We start from the raw sequence: 22,613 nt of genomic DNA on the forward strand, positions 1-22,613 counted from the left end.
CTTCTTTTCATAACAGTGACAGTCCCTTGTCATTCCATGGGATTATGGTTTTCCAGAAGCTTTCATGTTCCATACCACAGCCAGTGTATGGTCTTTCTCAAGCACAGATGTGTTCACCTGCTTCCTCTCCCACTTCTCTTTCCTTTTGATGGCTTCTCATTGTCTCAGAAGCTGCTCAGAAATCCAAACTCCTTAGCTTTGCTAATATTACACTTATAGGACTGCTCCATCTTCTAACTTTTGCTTTTGAGATACTCCTGGTTTTACTGAACTCCCTTGACTCTCTTTCTTCGGGTCTCTGTGTATCTCCTCTTTCCTCTGCCAGGATGCTCTCCATCCTCCTTTTTAACCATCTTATTTTTGCTCTTCCTTGAGATTTCTGCTCTCACTTAGCTTCTGGTAAGTTTCCCCTCATCCTGCTAGCACTGGAGTAGTTACCTGTCCTCTGTGCTTCTCTACCTCTTGTCCAATCATCATACTTAAGATAGGATGTTTAGGTTATGTAAGACTGATGAATCACAGACCTGTATCACTGAAACAAGTAATACAGTATATGTTAATTGATTGAATTTAAATTTAAAAAATCAATATTAAATGTTTAGGTATTTACTAGGTTTCCTCCTACACTGAGCTCTAAGCTTTGCAAGAGCAGCTGTCTATACCTTGTTTGTTGTTGGGTTTCCCTTAAATTTAAATACAGTGCCTGGCACATGGTAGTTTCCTTTAAATGTTTGTTGAATGAACAAATTTCCCTGTGAAGTGAGTGGTATAGCACTTACTTTCCTCCCATGTCCCCACTCCTTTAGTGCGTGGTGGGTGGAGGTTAAGGTCTTTCCATAAAGTCACACAAGTGCTGGTAGAAGTTGACTAAGGACTTGGCTTCCACCAGAGGAACCTACGTGGCATTGGAAGATCCTGCAGAAATGGCTGACCCAGGGCATTTCTTCCCCTGCTGAGTCTGTGATGAAGAAAACAAGCTGACAAAGATGCTTCTGGTGGGTGGGCAGTTACACTGAGTTGTGGCAGCTGGGTGAATGGGTTTACCAACATGTGATCCTTTCTTCACCCTCCCACTCCCTTCCTGTTCACAGCATCAAGCTGAGCTCCCAGCCCCCGGTTCAGGCCGGGGGTGATGAGAAGAACCAGAGGACGATCACTGTCAACTCTGCCCACATGGGGAAGGCGTTCAAGGTTATGAATGAACTGCGGAGGTACTTTTCCTCTTTTGCCTGTGCCATTTTGGAAAGAGCTTGTTGGGTGAGCGTCATCAGGGACTGAGAGCAGAAGTTAGGACACCACCACCTCGTGAATTCTCACTCTTCACCACCTACTCTCAGTCACTTGGCTTCCGCTTTACGCTCCAGGCAAGACAGAATGGCTTTCAGAAAGTGCTGTCTTTTCTTTGTATTTATTTAACACCTTTCATTTTACTCCTTAGTCACAGGGGAATTTTTTTTTTTTTTTTTTATGGTTGTAGCAGCTCTGCATAAACTTGGTTTCCAACCTAACCAGCTGATTAGAGGCCAATAATAGAATGATTGCAATACTGATACGTAGTTGCAGATGAAAGATTGCGGATGCTACACATTTTCTTTTGGCCTCCTTCTCTCATTCCTTGGTCTGAACTTAGCTTGTTACAACAGCTCTGTAAGTGGATGAATACCTAGCTTCTTCAATGCAGTTTAACTCTGCAGGGAAAGAAATGTAATACAAATGGACTCATCCTCCATGAGCTAATGGTGTGCAGGCTATTTATAAGGCCAGTAAGTACATTTGGTGAGCTTGTTGCAAGGCAGATTCAGGACACTGAACAAGTTTTTCTGTACAAAGGCTGTATACCCAATCTCCTCCTCACCAGAGAACCCAGAAGCTTCCTTTGCCCATGGTATTATTTACAGCGTTCTTCACCCTATTGTGAGCTATAATTGTAAATCTCTTCTTTTCTCTCTTGTTTATGAGCCCCCTGAGGTCAGGGGCAACTTCTGAATCACTCTGATCTCTAGCACCTGATACTTCGTGAGAGCCTCAAGGCATTTACTAAGGATGCCCAGAGGCATTGATGAGGTTCTGGGCTGGATAAGAGTAAAAAATGTAAATAGTTCAATGAAAATAATCCTTTTATAGTACAAAATAGGTGTTATAAAGGGGAAATGCATTAGGTGCCTGTCAGATGACAGATGTGCAATAATTATTTGTTTCTGAAAGACTACTGTGAAAGCAAGTGTGTCACACTGCAGCTTTGGAGAATACTTTAAGGGGATGATGTTTGAGCTAAATCATGAAAGACAAGTTCGAGTTAAAGAAATCACAAGTGGTTGGATTGGGGGGAAGTCTTCCAGGCAGAGAAAATGGCATAAGTAAAAGGTCATAGAGCTAAAAATGTGTTTGTTGAGTAGGGTGTTGAACTACTTTTAAACAAAAATTCTATCTGGTTCTTTATTTGTTTCCGCATTTCCCCTTTCTGCAGGGCCCAGTCTTTGGCATTAAAAACCAAGACAAAATTAAATTTGTCTTATGCACTACTGCTCAGGTTTTTTTTTTTTTTAAGATTTTTATTTATTTATTTGATAGACAGAGAGAGATCACAAGCAGGCAGAGAGGCAGGCAGAGAGAGAGGGAAGCAGGCTCCCCGCCGAGCAGAGAGCCCAATGTGGGACTCGATACCAGGACCCTGAGATCATGACCCGAGCCGAAGGCAGAGGCCTAAACCACTGAGCCACCCAGGCGCCCCTACTGCTCAGTTTTTATTAGGCCTCCTGCCAGATTTCCTGGAAGCTCTATCTGTAGTTGTTTGAAGCAGTGGACAGTGTCCATGCTTATGTTCATGCTTATGGGTACAGTTGTCTGGTCATTGAAGAATTTGTGTTGTGTTCAATAGATACTAGTGATATTCCTCATTTAGTTTCCTTCAGTATGGCTTGTGTCTTTTGCCTGATTTGAGACTCCAGGTCTCCACATAAACAACCTAAATTGACATTTCAAGGAACTAGAAAAAGAAGAACAACTTAAGTCCAAAGTTATCAAAAGGAAGGAACTATTGAAGAATAGAGCAGAGGTGAATGAAATGAGACTGGGAAGACAGTAGAAACAAAATCAATGAAAGTAAGAATTGGTTTTTTGAAAAATTAAGTATAACTTTAGCTAGACTAACCAAGGAAAACAGGGATGACTCAAAATGAAAGAGGAGCCATTACAGTTGATACCATGGAAATACAAATGATCATAAAATGCCATTTGTATGTCAATTGTAATTGTATGTAATTATATGTCAACAGATTGTATAATCTAGAGGAAATTACTGCCAAGACTGAATGATTAAGAAATAAGAAAATCTGAACAGACCAGTAATGATTAAGGAGATTGACTCAGTAATATAAATCTTCTAGTTAAATAAATTAAAAAAAAAAAAGCCCATGATCAGATGGTTTCACTGGTGAATTCTATCAGAGAATCAAAGAATAATTAATGCTAGTCCTTCCCAATTTTTCCAAAAACCTGAAGAGAAGGGAACACTCTCAAATTCATTTTAACAAGGTCAGCATTACCCTGATACCAAAACTCGGTAAGGGCACTACAAGATGAGAAAACTACAGCTTAGTATTCCTGATGGATGTTGATGTAAAAATTCTCAACAAAGTACTGGATTCAACAGGACATTAAAAGGATCATATGCTGTGGTCGAGGAGGTTATATCTTCACGGTAAAAGGACGGTTCAACATATGCAAATCAATTAATGTGATATACCATGTTAATAGAGTGAAGGCTAAAAATCATATGATCCTCTCAATAGATGCAGAAATGTTTGACAAAATTCAGTACACTTTTATTTATTTATTTATTTATTTTTAATAATTTATTTATTTGACAGACAGAGATTACAAGTAGGCAGAGAAGCAGGCAGAGAGAGAGGAGGAAGCAGGCACCCTGCTGAGCAGAGAGCCCAATGTGGGACTCTGAGATCATGACCTGAGCCGAAGGCAGCGGCTTAACCCACTGAGCCACCCAGGTGCCCCTCAGTATGCTTTTATGATGAAATCTTCCAACAAATTGGATAGAGAAGGAACATACTTTAACATAATAAAGGCCATGTATGACAAAGCTGTAGTTGTCATCATACTCATAAAAGGTTGAAAACTTTCCTTTGGAGGTCAGGAACAAGGCAAGGTTGCTTACTCTCATCACTTCTATTGAATAAGGGCTGGAAGTCCTACACAGAGCAAGAAAAAGAAAGAAAAGTCATTCATATCAAAAGGAAGAATGAGATTGTCTCTGTTTGCAGATAACATGATCCTATTTATAAAGAACCCTAAAGATGCCACCAAAAAACTCTTAGAACTGATAAACAAATTTGGTAAAGCTGTAGGATACAAAATAAACATATAAAAAAATCACCTGCATTTCTATATATGAACAGTGAACAATCTGAAAAAGAAAGAAAACCGTTCCACTGACAGTATCATTAAAAACAGTAACATATTCAGGAATTTAACTGAGGAGGTGAGAGATCTGTACACTGAAAACTATTAGACATTGTTGAAAGATATTGAAGAAGACAAAAAGAAATGGATAATATTCCACTTTTATAGATTGGAAGAATTAATATTGTTAAAATGTTCATAATACCCAAAGTCATCATATAGATGCAACCTATATCAAAATTCAAATGCCATTTTTTTTTTTTCAGAAATAGAAAAAAAATTCTAAAACTGTTTGGAACCAGAGATGACCCTGAATAGCCAAAGCAGTCTTGTGAAGGCAGAGCAAAGCTGGAGATACCACATTTTCCGATTTCAAACTTTATCATGGAGTGTAGCAATCAAAACAGTATGGTACAAACATAGATCCAGGAACATAATTGAGAGCCCAGAAATAAACCCACACATATATGTCAACTAAGATTTGACAAGAAGCTAGAATACTTCATGGAGAAAGGTAGTCTTTTCAATCAGTAGTGTTAAACTAGACAGGCACATGAAAAATAATAAACTTGGACCTGTATCTTACCTTGCTTTCAGAAGTTAACTTGAGATAGATTAAAGACTTAAATGTAAAAGACCTAAGACTGTACCACTCTTAGAAGAAAACAGGAAAATCCCATTTTGTACATGAAAGCATTAGAGAGATAACATTTGTAAAAATCACAAAATCCACAGAAGTAGTGTTTTCCCAGTGATGTGGGCATCCCTGAGCTCAGTTTATTTGACAGATAGAATAACCATTACAATCTTGTTCTTCCCTTTTTCCTTTTTTTTGGGGGGGGGGGCAAATGGAGCACAATCTATATGTTTTGCCAGGAAATCTCTAATACAGGTTTAGACATAGATTTCCCTTTTATTTTTCTTTTAATTTAAAAAATTTCCATTTTTGTTTTCTTTTTTTGGGAAAAGGAATATATTATAGAACATTTAGAAAATACGGATGAGCAAACAAACAATCATCTACAATTTTAATACCCAGTGGTTACCATTGTTAATACTTGGAAGAGTGTTTTTCTTTTAAAACCAGATGACCAGAATTTTTTCTCTTAACCCTGTATTGAACAATTTTTTTCCCTTAAATTTCTTTTTACTTATTTTCAGTAAATTCTTTGCCACATGTGGGGCTCCAGCTGACAACCTTGTCACAACCATGTCAAGAGTCACATGTGCTACCAACTAAGCCAGCAAGGCACCCCGATACTGAACAAGTTTTTTATGGCACTGACTATTCTACAGTGTTATTTTAAGTGGATGAATGATATTCTATATTTTTGGTTAATTTTTGAAAAACAGATCCTTGTTGGTAGATGTCTAGGTATTCCAGTCCCTCGGTAAATAGCACCTATAGGAATTATGTCGGGAGCAATATAGCATAGCAGTCAAAAGCATAGACCCTGGAGGCAGGCAGCCTGGTTTCAGACCTTGGCTCCAGCAGTCCAGTTCTATGACCCTGTACAAGTTAATTAATGTCCCTGACCTCACTTTTGTCAACTATAAAATGAAGCTAATAATAGTTCCAGGTTTGCTGGCTTGTTAAGAGGATTAGTAAGTCAAGTGCTTAGAACACTGATGGCACATATATTATTGTTGTTAAATACTGGTGCATGTTCACAGTTATTTCTATGGAATTAATTCCTTAGAAGTAGAGGTGCTGCTGATTTCAACAACCTGTAGTCTCGTAATCGTAATACCAATTCCTTAGACATTGTCACGAAGCCCTGGTGTGTAGAGAACATTCTGTAACTGTTAGCTATTATTCTGATGACGATGACGTACTAAGTGCTGGGCTCAGTTGCATGAAGGTGGCGGTAGATTAGAGAGTGAAAGTTTTGTTCTCAATGAAGCTTGCATTCTAGTGGTGTTTAAAGATTTTTATGAAGTTCTAAGGTACTTCATTGCTTTAAATTCTTTTAATTTCTAAAGTATTAAAGATATGGCTAGTTTTTAAAACTAGAGTGAAATGGGTGGGTGAAGGAGATAAAGGGAGCCTGAAAAGATACTTCATTGATCTGGGTGAGCTTAATGTGACCTGGAGGGAGGCATACTTTGTTTGAATGAAGGCCTGGTAAAGCATCTTGCTGTCCAGGGACTAAGCTAATGAAATGTTCCATGATATTCCAGGGACTGGGGGTTATTTCTTGCACTGTTTTCACATCTTCCTCCTGCAATTTTAAGCTATTTTAGTTCACGCACACATGTTCTATGCAATTTATGAATCACACAATTCACGAGTTTCCTATTCTTTTTACTGCCATGGTAGATAATGGGCTGTTGGCATGGTAACCACCTAGTCTTCCTCTTCCTTTTGCATTTTATCGCTCCGCTCTCGTTAGACCAATAGCTGCCTCTGGGCAACAGCATCCTAATGGACTACGGTTCCTGATTTGCCATCCAGCCAGCAAGTGGGGATATGGTTTTTTTTGGAATAACACCCTGAAAAGGGGAGACAATCTCTTCTATCCCATTTTGACAGTTTTAACCATCACAAACAATTCTCTGCCCCCATCCTTTTTTTTTTTTTTTTAAAGATGGTCTGCCGCTGTGCCTGTATTATTAGTAATGAACCATCTTAGCACATTGCTTATTGTTTTTCTTTTTTTGGTAATGACTTTATTAATATGTAATTCATATGCCATATAATATGACCCATTTATAGTATCAATTTAATGACTTTTAGTATATTTACAGAATTGTGCAATTCACAGTTGATTTTAGAATATTTTCATCATTCCCTCAAAAAAAAATCCTAATATATTTTAGCAGTAATCCCACTATTCTCTTTATTTCCCCACCATTAATCTACATTCTGTCTCTACGGGTTTGCTTATTTTAGAATGATGTAATATGTTTTTTTGTGATTTCTTTCTTTTCTTCTTTTTCCCCATTCAGCTTTTTTTGATGGTTCTCAAAATTCTGTGACAGATTCTTGGTCAGGCTGTTTCCATTAAAAAGTACTGATTTTAAAAACTATTAACTTAATTTTTTTTATTATGTTCAGTTAGCCAGCATATGGTACATTCTAAGTTTTTGTTGTAGTGCTGAATGATTCATTAGTTGTGTATAACTTAAAACTGCCATACACACACACACACACACACACACACACACACACACACACACACATTAAATGGTCCACAGAATATTCTCCTTTCCTTCTGAAGATTTTATGATGCATTGTTATCACAAGTACTTAAAGGTCCAGTTGATACACCACAACAGTCTGAGACTGTTCTCCCACCACTGATTGAGACTGGCCTGGGGATAATATTTACTTAGCCTTCTGAGCTTTCTGGGCAGATGTGGTGACCTTGCCAGCTCTAGCTGCATTCTTGTCCACTGCCTTGATGACACCCACAACAACTTTCTGTCCCATGCACAAACAGCAGGATAGTCTAAAGGAGGATAGTCAAAGAAGGTCTCAACACACATAGGCTTGCCAGGAACCATATCAATGATGGTAGCATCACCAGATTTCAAGTACTTTGGACCATCTTCCAGCTTTTTTCCAGAGCGATGGTCTATTTCTTCAGCTCAGCAAATTTGTGAGCAGTGTGAGCTTTGTGACAATCCCACACAGACATGTATCCAACACTGATTTAGGCTGGATGGTTCAGGATAATCACCTGAGCTGTGAGGCCAGCTGTTTCCATGGATAGGTCATTTTTGCTGTCACCAGCCATATTGCCACGATGAACGTCTTTGAAAGATACGTTCTTGATGTTGAAACCCACATTGTCCCCAGGAAGAGCCTCTCTCAGAGCTTCATGTTGCTTTTCAACAGACGTTACTTCATTTGTAACATTGACTGGAGCTAAGGTGACCACCATGCCAGATTTAAGAACACCAGTCTCCACTCAGTCCGTAGGAATAGTACCAATACCACCAATTTTGTAGATGTCCCAGAGAGGCAGATGCAAGGGCTTGTCAGTTGGATGTGCTGGTGGCAGAATGCAATCCAGAGCTTGAAGCAGTGTGGTTCTACTGGCATTCTCATCTTTCCTGGTGACTTTCCATCATTTGAACCAAGGCAGGTTAGCTCTTGGCTCCAGCGTATTGTCACCATGCCAACCAGAAATTGGCACAAATGCTACTACTGTGTTGGGGTTGTAGCCAGTTTTCTTACTGTAGGCGCTGGCTTCACTAATGATTTCTTCATATCTCATCTGATGGTAGGGTGGCTCAATGGAATCCATTTTGTTAACGCCAGCAATTAGTTCTTCTACACGTAGTGTGTAAGCCAGAAGAAGGGCATGCTCATGGGTCTGCCCATTCTTGGAGAAACCTGCTTCAGATTCATCACCAGCAGTAGCAACAATCAGGACAGCAATCAGCCTGAAATACACCTCTAATCATGTTTTTCATGAAGTCTCGGTGGCCTGGGGCATCAGTGATGGTCATGTAATATTTGGTGGTCTCTAATTTCTGCAGGGAGATACCATTGGTGATACCATGTTCATGTTTAGCTTTCCATTTATCCAAGACCCAGGCATACTTCAAGTATCCTTCAAGGAGCGCATTCCTGTCTTGTAGCCTCCTTCTCAAGTGTTTTGATAGTTGTTTTGTCAGTTTCACCATATCTGTGCATCAGATGACCAGTAGTGGTAGGTCAGCTCGACTGGTGTCCATTGACAATGATGTTGGTGGGAGTCTTTGCCTTTCCCATTTTGGTTTAGGTTTAGTGGTGGTTTTCATGACACCTGTGTTCTGGTGGCAAACCCACTGTGAAAAAGTTTTATGACCTACGTCTCAGGAGAATGTTTTCAAGGCTTATCCATGTTTTATCATGTTTCAATATTTCATTTCTTTTTATTGCTGCATAATGTTGCACTCTATGGCTATATCACATTTGAGGCCAGCCATCTGGCTGTTACGGATAATGCTGCTGTGAACATTCACATACACATTTTTGTGTGGATGCCTGTTTTCATTTCTCTTGGTTATATACCTTTTGGTGGCTGTGTCATATGACAACTACATGTTTAACTTTTGGAGGAGCTGCCAGACTATTTTCCCAAAGCACTGCACCAATTTACATTTCTGCCAGCAGTGTATGAAGGTTTCAGTTTCTTCATATCCTTGCCAACACTTGTTATTTTTTGTGTTTTTGATTATAGCCATCCTAGTGTCTGAGGTAGTATCTCATTGTGGTTTTGATATGTATTTTTCTATGATCATTAATGGTGTTGAGCATCTTTTTGTATGTTCATTGGTCGTTGCTATATTTTATTTGGAGAAATGCCTACTTAGATCCTTTGCCCATTTTTAAATTGGGTTATATGTCCATTTTTGAGTTAAAAGGGTTCAAGTCTTTAGACAGTCCAGATATAAGCATCTTATCAGATATATGATATGCAAAGTTTTTCTTTTATTCTTTGGGTGGCCTTTTCACTATTTTGATACCCTGATGGTGTCTTTGGAAGCACCAAGTGCTTGGTGTCTGTTTTTTTCTTTTGTTGTTTGTGGTTTTGGTGTCCTGTGTAAAAAACCATTGTCTAATCAGAAGTCATGAAGCTCTACCCCTGTTTTCTTCTAAGGGTTTTATAGTTTTAGCTCTTATATTTAGGTCTTTGATCTATTCTGAGTTAGTATTTGTATATCATGTGAAGTAGGGGTCCTATTTTTGTGTGTATGATATCCAGTTTTCCCAGGACCATTTGTTGAAAAGACTGTTTTTTCCCTTGAATTGAATAGTCTTGGCACCCTTGTCAAAAATCCATTGACTGGGGCACCTGGGTGGCTCAGTGGGTTAAGCCGCTGCCTTCGGCTCAGGTCATAATCTCAGGGTCCTGGGATCAAGTCCCACATCGGGCTCTCTGCTCAGCAGGGAGCCTGCTTCCCTTCCTTTCTCTCTGCCTGCCTCTCTGCCTACTTGTGATCTCTCTCTGTCAAATAAATAAATAAATATCTTAAAAAAAAATCCATTGACTGGGGGCACCTGGGTGGCTCAGGCAGTTAAGTGTTTGCCTTTGGCTCGGGTCATGATCTCAGGGTCCAGGGCTTGAGTCTGAGTTGGGCTCCCTCTCAGTGGGGAGTCTGACTTTCCCTTTCCCTCTGCCCCTTCTCCTCCCCTGTTCATGATCTTGCATGGTCTCACTCACTCGCGCTCTCTCTCAAAAATAAATAATTAAAAAAATCCATTGATGGTTTTGGGCAGCAATGGAAATCACCAACAAAATGAAAAGGCACCCTAGAGTGGGAGAAGATACGTGCACATGATAAACCTGATAAGAGGTTTGTATCCAAAAGACAAAGAGAACTTCTACAGCTTAACACAAGAAGAACAGGATGTCTGGGTCACTCACTCAGTTAAGTATCTGCCTTCAGCTCAGGTCCTGATGGTCCTGTGATCAAGTCCTGTGCTGGGTTTCTTGCTCAGTGGGGAGCCTGCTTCTCCCTCTACCTGCTCTGCCTGCTTTGCCTGCCACTCCCTCTGCTGTGCTCTCTCTCTAACAAATAAATAAAATACTAGAATTAAAAAAAATACCAACACCAGAAGAACAAATGATCTGATTAAAAAGGGGCAGAAGATCTGAATAAATATTTTCCAAGGAAGACATACATAAGGCCAACAGACACATGAAAAGATGCTCAACAACACTAATCTTTAGGAAGCACAAATCAAAGCCACAATGAGATACCACCTTCTAGCATTCAGAATGGCTAGTACCAACAAGAGAAGAAATATCAAATGTTGGTTAGGATATAGAGAAAAGGAACCCTCATGTACCAATGGTGAGAATAGAAATTAGTGCAGCTACTGTGGAAAGCAGTGTGGAAGTTTCTCAAAACATTAAAAATAGAAATACCATGTAATCCAGGAATTCCACTACTGGGTATTTACCTATAGAAAATGAAAACACTTAATTTGAAAAGATACATGCACCCGTGTTTATTCCAGCATTATTTATAATAGCCAAGATAGGGAAACTACTTAAGTGTCAATTGATAGATGAATGGATGAAGAAGACTTGTGTGTGTGTGTGTGTGTGTGTGAGTGCGCGCGCACACGCGTGTGGGCATCCCATTATGTATATGTATATAGACTAGAACATTACCCAGCCATAAAAAAGAGATGCCATTTGTGACAACATGGATAAAACTAGAAGGTATTACGCCAAGGGAAATGAGTCAGACAGAGAAAGCCACATACCATATGATTTTACTTATATGTGGAATCTAAAAGAAACGAGAATTTAAAAACAAACAAACAAACAAACAAACACAAACAGACATAGGCTTGTAAATACAGGGAATAAACTGGTGGTTACCAGAGAAGAGGGGAGTGGGGAATGGACAAAATAGGTGAAGGGAATTAAGAGGTACAGACTTCCATTTCTGAAGTACAGAAGTCATGGAGATGGAAGGTTAAGCATAGGGAATAAGGTCAGTAATATAATAACATTGTATGGTGATAGATGGTAGCTACAGTTACCATGGTGAGCCCTGTGTAATGTGTAGAATTGTTTTTTTTTTTAATTTTAAAAATTTATTTATTTATTTATTTATTATTCTTTTTATTTTTTAAATTTTTTTTATAATGTGTAGAATTGTTGAATCACTATGTTGTATTCCTGAGACTAATACGACATTGTATATCTGTTACACATCAATAATAAACATTTAAAAAATAAATGATAAAATATTTTAAAAATGAATCGATTGTAAATATGAGGGTTTATTTCTGGATTCTCAATTCTATTGATCTTTATATTTATCCTTCTATTATTACACACTATGTAACAATAGCTTTGTAGTAAGTTTTGTAGTAAGTTTTGAAATTGGGAAACATGAGTCTTTCACCTCTGTTCTTTTCCAAGATTGTTTGGCCGTTCCAGATCTCTTGCATTTCCACATAAGTTTTAGGGTCAACTTGTCAATTTCTGCAAAGAAGCCAGCTGGGAGTTTGATAGAAATTGTGTTGAATCTGTAGAACAATTTGGGGGAGTATTGCCATCTTAACAATTTTAAGTGTTTCAATCCATGAACACTGGAGGTCTGAGTCTTCTTTAATTTCTTTCACTCTTTCTTTTTAAAAAATGTTTTGGTGGGCAGCAAAGTAAAGTTTATTGAGTGATAGTACAAAGCTCCCAGAGAGGGAGGGGACCTGAGAGGGTTGCCTCTTCTTTTATTTCTTTCAACTGTGTTCAGTAATTTTAGAGAATAGGTTTTGCCCTCCTTAAGTTTATTCTTAAGTATTTATTCTATTTGATGCTGTTATAAGTGGAATTTTTCTTTATATCATTTCTTGTTCATTGCATGTGTATAGAAGTATAGTTGATTTTGTATATTGATATTATATTTTGCAACCTTCTTAATCTCATTTGTATTAATTTTTTGGTAGATTCCCTATATGATTTTCTATATATGAAATCATGTCATCTATGAGTAGAGATAGTTTTATTTCTTCCTTTTAAATTTATATGTTTTTCATTTTCATGTCCTATTTCATTTTGTTGCTTCATTGCCCTGGCTTGCCACCCTAATCTTCTCTTACTTATCAGCAGTATTTGGTATAGTTGATTATTCCTTGCTTTTTTGTAGCCGTCTCTTCACTTGACTTAATGGACACCATAACTTTTTGGTTTCCCTCCTGTCTCAGTGGTTACTTTCTCATTTCTTTAGCTGGTTCTTTCTCTTCCTTCTGAACTCTTAACCATCTCCCACCTTTGAAATTAAGACTCATATATCCATTTCCCTATTTGATAAACCCCACTTAGATGTTTAATATGCAGCTCTAATTTAATCTTAAATGAAGTGGGAAAAAAAAAAAGAAAAATGTTAACGTGTACTGAATGTTTACTATTAGCACTATTCATTATCTTGTTTACAGCTCATCTGAATTCTGATATCCATTGGACATGAACCCTGGTTACTTGCATTCCAGGGCCTGAGCTTCCTTCCTACAGCTATCCCAAAGTGTATGGCCCTACTTTTTGTTTCTTGAGATTGTCCTTTGGAGTAGAATGTGACAGCTCAGAAAAAAAAAAAAAAAATCCTATAGGGTTTCCAGTCAACAGAATTAGAAATGCTTCTGAGTGGGATGCCTGGGTGGCTCAGTTGGTTAAGCAGCTGCCTTCAGCTCAGGTCATGATCCCAGCGTCCTGGGATCGAGTCCCACATCGGGCTTCTTGCTCAGCAGGGAGCCTGCTTCTCCCTCTGCCTGCCATTCTGTTTGCCTGTGCTCGCTCTCTCCCCCCCCTCTGATAAATAAATAAAATCTTAAAAAAAAAAAAAAAAAGAAATGCTTCTGAGCCATGCAGTGCTTTGGGGCTGTGGCTTTTCTTTTTCGCAAAGAGTGGTTACACTTCAGTGTACAGACGGGCTTTACCATTCGTAAGCAAAGCCTACATTGAGTTTCTGGTGAGTTCATCTTGGTCACTTTTCTAGGTTGCAGTTTTTCTAGCCTTCAGATACACTTCCAGTCCTGCAGAACCGTTCTCATTCATCTGCTTAACTAGAGTCTCCATCTTTATTCCTCATTCCTTCTTGTCTCTTTCCCCTTTGTTCATGAGCTATCAGCTCCTCTGGCTTTTGCAAGACATGCCACTCTGACATTTCCCTTTTCAGCACCTGGCTCAGCTTTTGCTCAGCATTTCTGACCCATCTGTTTTACTTTTCCTAATTAAAATACTGATTACAAGAACAACAACAACAAGTTGTATTTTTGGGGGGGAGGTTAGTCATTTTTTTTTCTTTAATTGAAGTATAGTTGACAAATAGTGATGAGAGAACTCCATTGTCTCCCTAGAATCTTTGATGAAAGTTAAGTGCAAATGTTGGGGATACATTTTTACAATAAATTTAGGCCAGATTAAAAACTAGCCTATTGTCAGGTGGCATTTGCAATTTATTTGGTACCCGTGGCAGATATCCCTTTAAGAAAGATGAGAATACTGTGGTGAGATTGTTTGTCCAAGTTCTCATAGCTGGTTAGGCGCAGAGCCAATTCTCTTCCCAGTTGAGCTGGTTTATTCTGATAAAGTTTGTATGTAGGGTCTGCCGTCCACTGTTGAGTGAAGTCTCATCCCCAGGTTTTGCCTCTTGCTTCCCAGAGATCTCACCTTTCCCAGAAACCCTCTCTTGGGGACTTTATTCTATTCACTTTTCCCTATGGGGCATAATTATCTTTCTCTTTCCAAGTATCAGCCCGTCATGAGTCACTATGGTAGTATATCCAGAGTCAGAACTAGATGCAGAACTCAGCCTTCTGTGGCTTTGGGCCACTTCTCTGAACTTCATAGATCATCTGGCATTTGCAGCTCCAGCCTTTTCAAGCCTTATGATTCTATGATAAGCAATCTTGGGCTAACGTCTGAATAGTTGGCAAACGCTTAATATGCAACACAGAGATGACAAATAGGTAGCTTCTTTTCCATCATTTATTTGGTCCATCATTTGGTCTTTTCCATCATTTGGTCATTTCATCACTGTCACATGGAACCCGGCCATGACTCAGACTTCTGAGTCCAGTAGCGTCCTAGGTAACCACTGCCACTAGAGTGCAGTTGACATGTGTTTGTCCTGTCTTCCCTCCCACATTTAGTGCTTCACTCTGAAGGAAGGATTAGTGGTAACCTGGTTACCATAGACGTTAGGAACATGGGATCTGGGGTTTAGCTACCTGCATTTGAATCTTGTTTCCACTACTCCCTTTTTGTATGACCTTGAGAAAAGTACTTCTCTGGGCCACAGTTTCCTTTTTTGAAACATGGAACACAATAATAACGCTACCTCATGGGGTTTTAGAGAGGAATAAATGAAATATTAGGTATAAGAAAGTGCTTAGAACAGTGCCTAGCACATAGAACTTAATGTTAACTCTTGGAAGGCTGGTGGAAGAAAAATTCTTGGGTCGAAACAGTCTTGTGGCACCCTTCCAATCCTTCAAAGTTGTCTGATATCCATTCTGTCTATGAGTGTGGATTGATCCCTTTTTAAAGTTTATTTATTTATTCATTTATTTACCAAAAATTTAGGGCTTTTTGTATGCTGGGCTTGCACCGAGGTGTCTAGGATCTAATAGTAAACAAGTCCCTTTCAGAACGTGCAGTGTAGTGGGGATGAGAAGTAAAAAGGTAGTTACGGTAGCCTTAATAATTGCAGAGATTGGAGTTTCAGGTGTAACTCCAGGGTATTGAAGCTGTTCAGGAGTAACCTTCTTGGCGATAATGTTAAATCTGGGTACGAAGATGAATACTTGAGGCCTCCAGACCTGGCTGGCCTCTTACGAGTATTTCATAGGAATTGGATCCCTTGGGGGACTGATATTGTTCTCGCTGGTGGCACACCTCAGCGGCACGCTCATGCTCCTTGGCATTCAGCCAGTCACCCAACTCATAGCCCCAGACTTTCCCTGTTGCTCTCTGAGCTGCTGTCCCAGGGTTCCAGAGCAGATAGAGTTGAGAAGCAGAGATGTGCCAACAAAGGAAGGAGACTTGGAGTGGCAGCTCCTGGATAGTTGGATCTCTCTGTGTGCTTTAGGAAAGAACGCCAGGCTCATCAGGGACTTGGAAAGTCAATGAGCTTATCCCCCTGCCTAACTCAGTATGGCAAATGTCCCTGACAGCCTTGTATGATGGCAGTGTGGAATCTGGGTGGAAGGAAAAAAAATGCCCTTGTGTAGCTGGGGTTGGGCGTTGGTGCTGTGACCCATGCTGTCCCCTCCCTGGTGTTTTACAGTAAACAGCTGTTGTGTGACGTGATGATTGTGGCGGAAGATGTCGAGATAGAAGCCCACCGTGTGGTCCTGGCAGCCTGCAGCCCCTACTTCTGTGCGATGTTCACAGGTATGGTGAGGGGCAAACAATGACCCACAGTTACGGGCCCACAGCCCCGCTGAGGGAGCCTTTTTGGGGGGTGGCATGAGGGGAGGGAGGAAGGAGGATGCCATGACATGAACTGGGAGGAACTTCTGTGTGTCAGAGACTATGCTTTGCATCACAGAGGACTTGATGCAACCAGCCTGGTGTGTAACCCCTTGCCCGCTCTGAGGGAAGAAGAGGTGGAATCGGAGCTTATTAGTCCTCAGACTTCAGCGTGCATCAGAATCGTGCAGGGGAGCTTTTAGACATGTAGGCTCTTGGGCTCATCCCCATGCCTCTGATCTTTTCATTTTGCAGATGGGAAGCACTGAGGCTGAGAAAAGGGAGGGAACTTGCCCTAGATCATCCAGGATATTGGTGGAACTTGGCTTCTTGATACCTTGCCCCATGCTGGACTAGTTTGTCCTTCCCTAGCCATTCCTCCCAGGCAAGGTCTGCCAACATCCTTGAGCCTTTACAGGAGTGTAGAAGACATTTGGAAGAAGTGATGGTGGGGCTTGGAGGGGAGAATAAGACAGGAATTTTCACCACCTGGCGTTCAGTTTCAGCACCTTTGCCAACTTTCTAGAGAAGCCATGCTTCTTGTGCATGCCAAATAGCCCTGTCCAACTAGTTCACATGTGAGACTGAATTCCTCGAAACCCGTGGGTGGAGCTTCTTGTCTGTAGCACCTCACAGCACCTCCCCTGCTCTACAAATCACTGCTGTCCAAGGGCCAGCTGGGCTGGGTGAGACCCTCGGACTGGGTCAGGTGTCCCTTCTCCACATTTGCCAAGTACCCAGTGCTGCTTTTGAGCGTGGTCACTATCCCTCTGTGTGTTCTTGTCTGTTTCCTGGGGTCTGCTGTGCCCGTGCTCTGGGGTCTGGTATATCAGCTGCTTCTCATGCTGCAGGTTTTTTGTTTTTAAATTTAAAATTTTTAAGAGATTTTATTTATTTGTCAGAGAGAGAGATGGAAAGAGAAAGCACACACAAGCAGGGGGAGGGGCAGAGGGAGAAGCAGACTCCTTGTGGAGCAGGGAGCCCAATATAGGGCTTGATCCCAGGACCTTGCGATCATGACCTGAGGTGAAGGCAGAGGCTTAACTGACTGAGCCACCCAGGCGTTCCTCATCCTGCAGTTTACAGCTCAATGTCTCCTCTGAGAGGCCACCTCTGATGACTCTCACCATAGTTCCCCACTGTGTATTTTTTCATAACGTTTATACCTCTCTAAAAATCCTTTTGTTGGTTATCGATGTGTTCTTTATCTTTCTCTCCTCACTAGACTGTAAGCTCTGCGAAGACAGAGGTATTGTTGGATTTGTTTACTACCACACCCTAAACATCTGGTACACAGTAGGAGCCAGACTTTTTTTTATTAACTTATAATGTATTATTTTCCCCAGGGGTACAGGTCTGTGATTCATCAGTCTTACACAATTCACAGCACTCACCATAGCACATACCCTCCCCAATGTCTGTCCATCACCCAGCCACCCTCTCCCTCCTCCTCCACCCCCCAGCAACCCTCAGTTTGTTTTCTGAGATTAAGAGTCTCTTATGGTTTGTCTCCCTCTCTGGTTTCATCTTGTTTTATTTTTTCTTCCCTTCTCGTATGATCCTCTGTCTTGTTTCTCAAGTTCCTCATATCAGAAAGATCATATGATAGTTGTCTTTCTCTGACTTATTTCACGTAGCATAATACCCTCTAGTTCCATTTGTGTCATTGCAAATGGCAAGATTATTTTTTTTTTAATTTTTTATTTTTTTATAAACATGTATTTTTATCCCCAGGGGTACAGGTCTGTGAATCGCCAGGTTTACACACTTCACGGCAAGATTTTTTTTGATGGCTTCATAATATTCATATATATATATATATATATATATATATATATATATATATATATATCATATGTTCTTCATCCATTCATCTGTTGATGGACATCTAGGCTCTTTCCATAGTTTAGGAGCCAGATGTTTTTTAAGTGAGTGAACGAAATGTCTCCACAGTTGATGGTGAGCTTTGAGCATCTGAGAACCATGTCTTGTCACAGTCGAATCCTCAGAGCCAACCACACAGGGCATGGTGTTTAGGAGACAGTAAATAAGTTAAGTTTGAAAAATGTGAGCTTGCTAAGAATGGGTGAGTGCAGGCACCCAATTTTTGCTGAATGGGTTCTTACTCTCTTCCTAATACATAGTTTGTGACCTTTCCTGGGCAAGAGTTGTTCTAGTTGGGAGTGACTTATCTCTTGTGTATTGAGAGTTCCTCCCCTGGGGCTCCCTGTTGGCTCATCTTGTAAAGGACCTGTGCCTCTACCAAGTGGACCAAGACACTTACATCACAGTGAGCCTTGGGCTGGGAATTAGTAGCCCAAAAAAGGTGGTTTAGAAAACCAGCTGATTTTACTACCTGGAAGTTTTGAGCTAGATTCTCTTTGGTGTAGTTTCATACTCTAATAGTAAGGTTTTTATTTCTTTGTTTGCTCCTCTCCCTCATCCATCTGTCTGTCTTTAAAATAATTCATTTTGTTTGCAATAGTTATTTAGCTGCACCTTCACTAAGTACCTCTGCCAGTCCTTTTTCTCTTGCCTGCGTGGTTTGGAAGGTCCAGTGTTGAGAGAGGAAATCTATTTGGAATTGTAATATTGGCTCCACTTGTTGTTAGTAAACTTGCCTCTGGGGTAGTGGAAGTGTCTACCCCAAAACAAGGTCATTCTATCAATAGATAGAAAACATGCTTCTGGAGCAGATCTTGGATTCTAGTGATTATAGGGAGGAAAATAATAAAGAATAAAACAGTCTAATGTGATCCCCAGCTCACATCTTCCTTGAAACTGGTTCCTGTCCATCCTTGAATCCTTCTAGATATCTAGCCAGCCAGCCATCCAGCCGGCCATCTGCCTGTCTCTCCACCCACCCATCTATCTACCCATCTAAATACTACTCACATATGTTCATTGCAGGAAAAAAAAAGAGAGAGAAAACCATGGACAAGCCAAAAAATAAAAATAAAAAGTTACATATAATACAACATATATATAATATTATAGTTTATATCCTTTCAGAATTTATATTTGTAAATATATACAGATATAAAATAATTTTTAAAAATTTATTTGAGAGAGAGAGAGGTTGTGAGAGAGAGAGCACGAGCAGGGGGGAGAGGGAGAAGCGGGACCCCCATTGAGCAGGGAGCCAGACATGGGGCTTGATCCCAGAACCCTGAGATCATGACCTGAGCTGAAGGTAGATGCCTAAACAGCTGAGCCACCTGGGTGCCCCCAAAATAAATTTTTAATATAAATTCATCTTGTATATACACAATTGATGTAATGTGTATACTTTAAAAAAAAAATTGCTGTTCATTGCCCTGGAATGTTCTCCCCACCCCAACCTCTTTGCCTGTCTAACTCCTATTCATTTTTCATTACCACTGAAGCAGCACTTCCTCAGTTTGGCTTTCCCATGATCCCCTTGGGTTAGGTTAAATTCTTTTGCTATTTACTCTTATGGTACTTCATGCTTGTCTTTAGTATTAGCGCTTGTCTCATTACTTCCTCAATATCTGATTGCTCTGGTCAGTCAGTTAAGAACTGTACCTGAACTCAGTGCTGTGTCCTCACTGCCTGGCTTGATCTTCCATGTAGTAGGTGCTCAATGAAATTGGCTTAATTGAACCAGCAATACATCTTCATGTCAGTGAAATCACATCTACATCATCATTTTAATGGTTTCATAAGATTCCATCATATATATCCTAATTGAAAATCCATTTCCTCTTTGATTAGAAAAGATAATTCTTTCTCATATTTTGCTATTTTAAGTGATACTGTAATGGTTATCTTTGCTTCTTAATCTTATTTACCTTACGATTATATCCTAGCATAGATCACAAGAATAGGGTGTACACATTTTGAAGACTTGTGAAACACATGCCAGAAATCCAGTTCTTAGAATAGTTGTACTATCCTGTACTTCCATTGACAATATATGAGATTTGTGATTTTTTCGGGTCCCTTGATTTTGCTTAAACCTTGGTAAACAGGTACGAAAAAAAGTAACACTGTAAAATTTTGTTCTGATGATCAGGTTAATCTTCAAAATCCATAAATTTAGGCATGAAAAGGCCCAGCTGACTCTCGTTAAGCCCATTTCTATCAGCATGTTTAAGGCCAAAATGAAAAGGAAATACTCGTGACATTCTTCTGACTTGAGTGGTGTGATTACGATCTTTTTACTCAGGCTTAACGTGTTTTTATTTTTTTTTGTCCTCTCAGTTCATATTGCCCAAGTGTTCTAGATATTAGCCTTGCTCCTTGACCATGTCCTTCCAAGGGTAACTTGAAATAAATGTGAAACAGGTCTGAGTGCTCACAGGAGGGTATGGAGAGGGCTTGTGAGAAGATCTGGGGTGGGTTGTCACTCAAACAGTCCAGCACTCCTTCAGCACAGTCATTGGGCTCTGCCCATCTTTGTCTGTCAATATGGAATACTTTAGATGCCCCTGCTTCCTCCCTATGGAGCACCTCCATCCCCAGGGAAGCTAATTTTACCCAAATAGCTGAGTCAGTTTTGGTCTTCTTTATTATGCCTTTTACTATGTGTCCTGTGTACTAGAGTATTTTTTACTCCATGTGAGTCCCTACATGTTGTCCAAATACATTAAAAACAACACCTCTTATAGTGTTAAAGGAGCCAAGTTTTAAAGAATACGTGGGTTCAAGGTATGAGCGCCCATCATCACTTGACCTGATGGAAGTGTGGAATTGTTTGCTGTCCTGGGCTCTTTGTGGTTCTCAGTCATGTCTAGGTACAAGGACCTAAGGTACATCCTGAGGATTTAATGAAGTTTAACAGCTAGTCCTTAAGTCCAGTCCACCATCATCTTTCACCTAATTTCCTACCAGCAGCCTTTGAACTAGTCGTCCTGACTCCTATTTTGTTCCCTCACCTCCAGCCTGTTCTCTGCATTATAGCTATCACATCCCAAATATCAATTGATGTATCCCTTAGCTTCTTCAAATCTGTCAGGGGCTTTCTCTCGTCATGAAGTCTCAACTCCTTGACATGGCTCACAAGGCTCTCCAGTGGTCTAGACCCTGCTTATACCTCCAGCCTTGTCTCCCCATTCCTCCCTTTGCATGCTGTGCTTCTGCCAGACTCAACTTCCTAGGGGCCTAGAACAGGTCATGTTCTTTCTTATCTCTCTTTGCCTGGAATATGTATTCTTCCCTTATACTTATACCTCTCTTCTGAATAGCTATGACTCCTTCTCCAGATCTCATTTTAGACCAGTGGTTCTTAAACATTATGAATCAATCTGATGAAAACAATGGACTCTGCCCCCGCCCCCAAAGCAAATATGGGCTCTTGTGTGCTCATCATTTTACATGTAGTTCAAGGTCCGGGAATCCCTGCTTAAGAACCCTTTAAGCTGAGCCCTCTTTTCTAGTATTTAACATACTTTATAATTGTTGGTTTATTTTTCTCTCTCCACTGGACTGAACTCCCTGTAACTTACTCATCGTGCTGTCCTCTGGCCTAGCACAGTACTTAGCACACAGGGACTGTTTGATACATGTTTGTTGAATGAATGAATGGGTGGGTAAATGAATGAATGAATGAACGAACAAACAAAAGAATTAACAAATATCTGCCCTCGATCATGCTCATTTTGGAAGAACAGTACCTGCAAGGTACAGATGACAAACCAATGTAAGGGGGCTAAAAAGATGTGCAAATAACAGACATTTTCTGAAAATTCAGAAACTGAACTTTCTGGGCGGGACCTCCTGGGAAAGACAGGAAGAGGGCTTTTGGATTGACCTTGAAGATGGAAGGACTTAGAGGATTCATGTTTTGTTTTCTAGAAATATTTTGTCAGTATAGTGGAAGTGAGGAAAAGAACAAGAATGATCAAGACTTTGTTGACTTCTGCCCCTCAGGAATTGCTGGAGTCCGGGGAATTATGAAATATCAAGAGAAAGCCCCTTTTCTTCCTTCTTCTTTTTTTTTTTTTCCTCCAGCAAGTATTTTTTAAGTGTTTGTTATACGCCAAGGACTTTGTTAGGTGTCGAGGATGTTTTGGCAAATAAGCTTGACAAGATCTCATCCCTCTTGGTTCTTGCTTGCCTAGACCTTATGTACTAAGTTGTCCTCAGAATTTGGACCAAAGCCTTGTTTGGGAATACTTTTATCAAGATCATTAGTTAGGGTGAGGTTTATATTACACAGGGATTTATGAGAAATGAAATGCGGTCTATAGTTAGGCCAAGATGCAAATCCCAGCCCTTTCTCTCACAAGCTATATGCAGATACCTTTT

At 40.1% G+C, this 22,613-nt stretch overlaps 1 protein-coding gene across 13 annotated transcripts in view; it reads left to right on the top strand.

Annotated features, from left to right (window-relative positions):
- KLHL3 (kelch like family member 3) overlaps window positions 1-22,613 on the top strand; it is a 293,373-nt gene that overhangs the window by 192,832 nt on the left and 77,928 nt on the right. For 11 of the 13 annotated variants that reach the window (XM_082725539.1, XM_082725547.1, XM_082725544.1 and 8 more), the window contains 2 exons: window positions 1,092-1,211; window positions 16,159-16,265. In XM_082725539.1, the coding sequence (XP_082581665.1) occupies window positions 1,092-1,211; window positions 16,159-16,265 (227 nt within the window). The remainder of the gene's footprint in view (window positions 1-1,091; window positions 1,212-16,158; window positions 16,266-22,613) is intronic. The other 2 variants (XM_082725541.1, XM_082725546.1) reach the window with 2 other exon arrangements.

The sequence above is a fragment of the Mustela nivalis genome (genome assembly GCF_964662115.1).
Source record: "Mustela nivalis genome assembly, chromosome: 3".
Taxonomy (NCBI): domain Eukaryota; kingdom Metazoa; phylum Chordata; class Mammalia; order Carnivora; family Mustelidae; genus Mustela; species Mustela nivalis.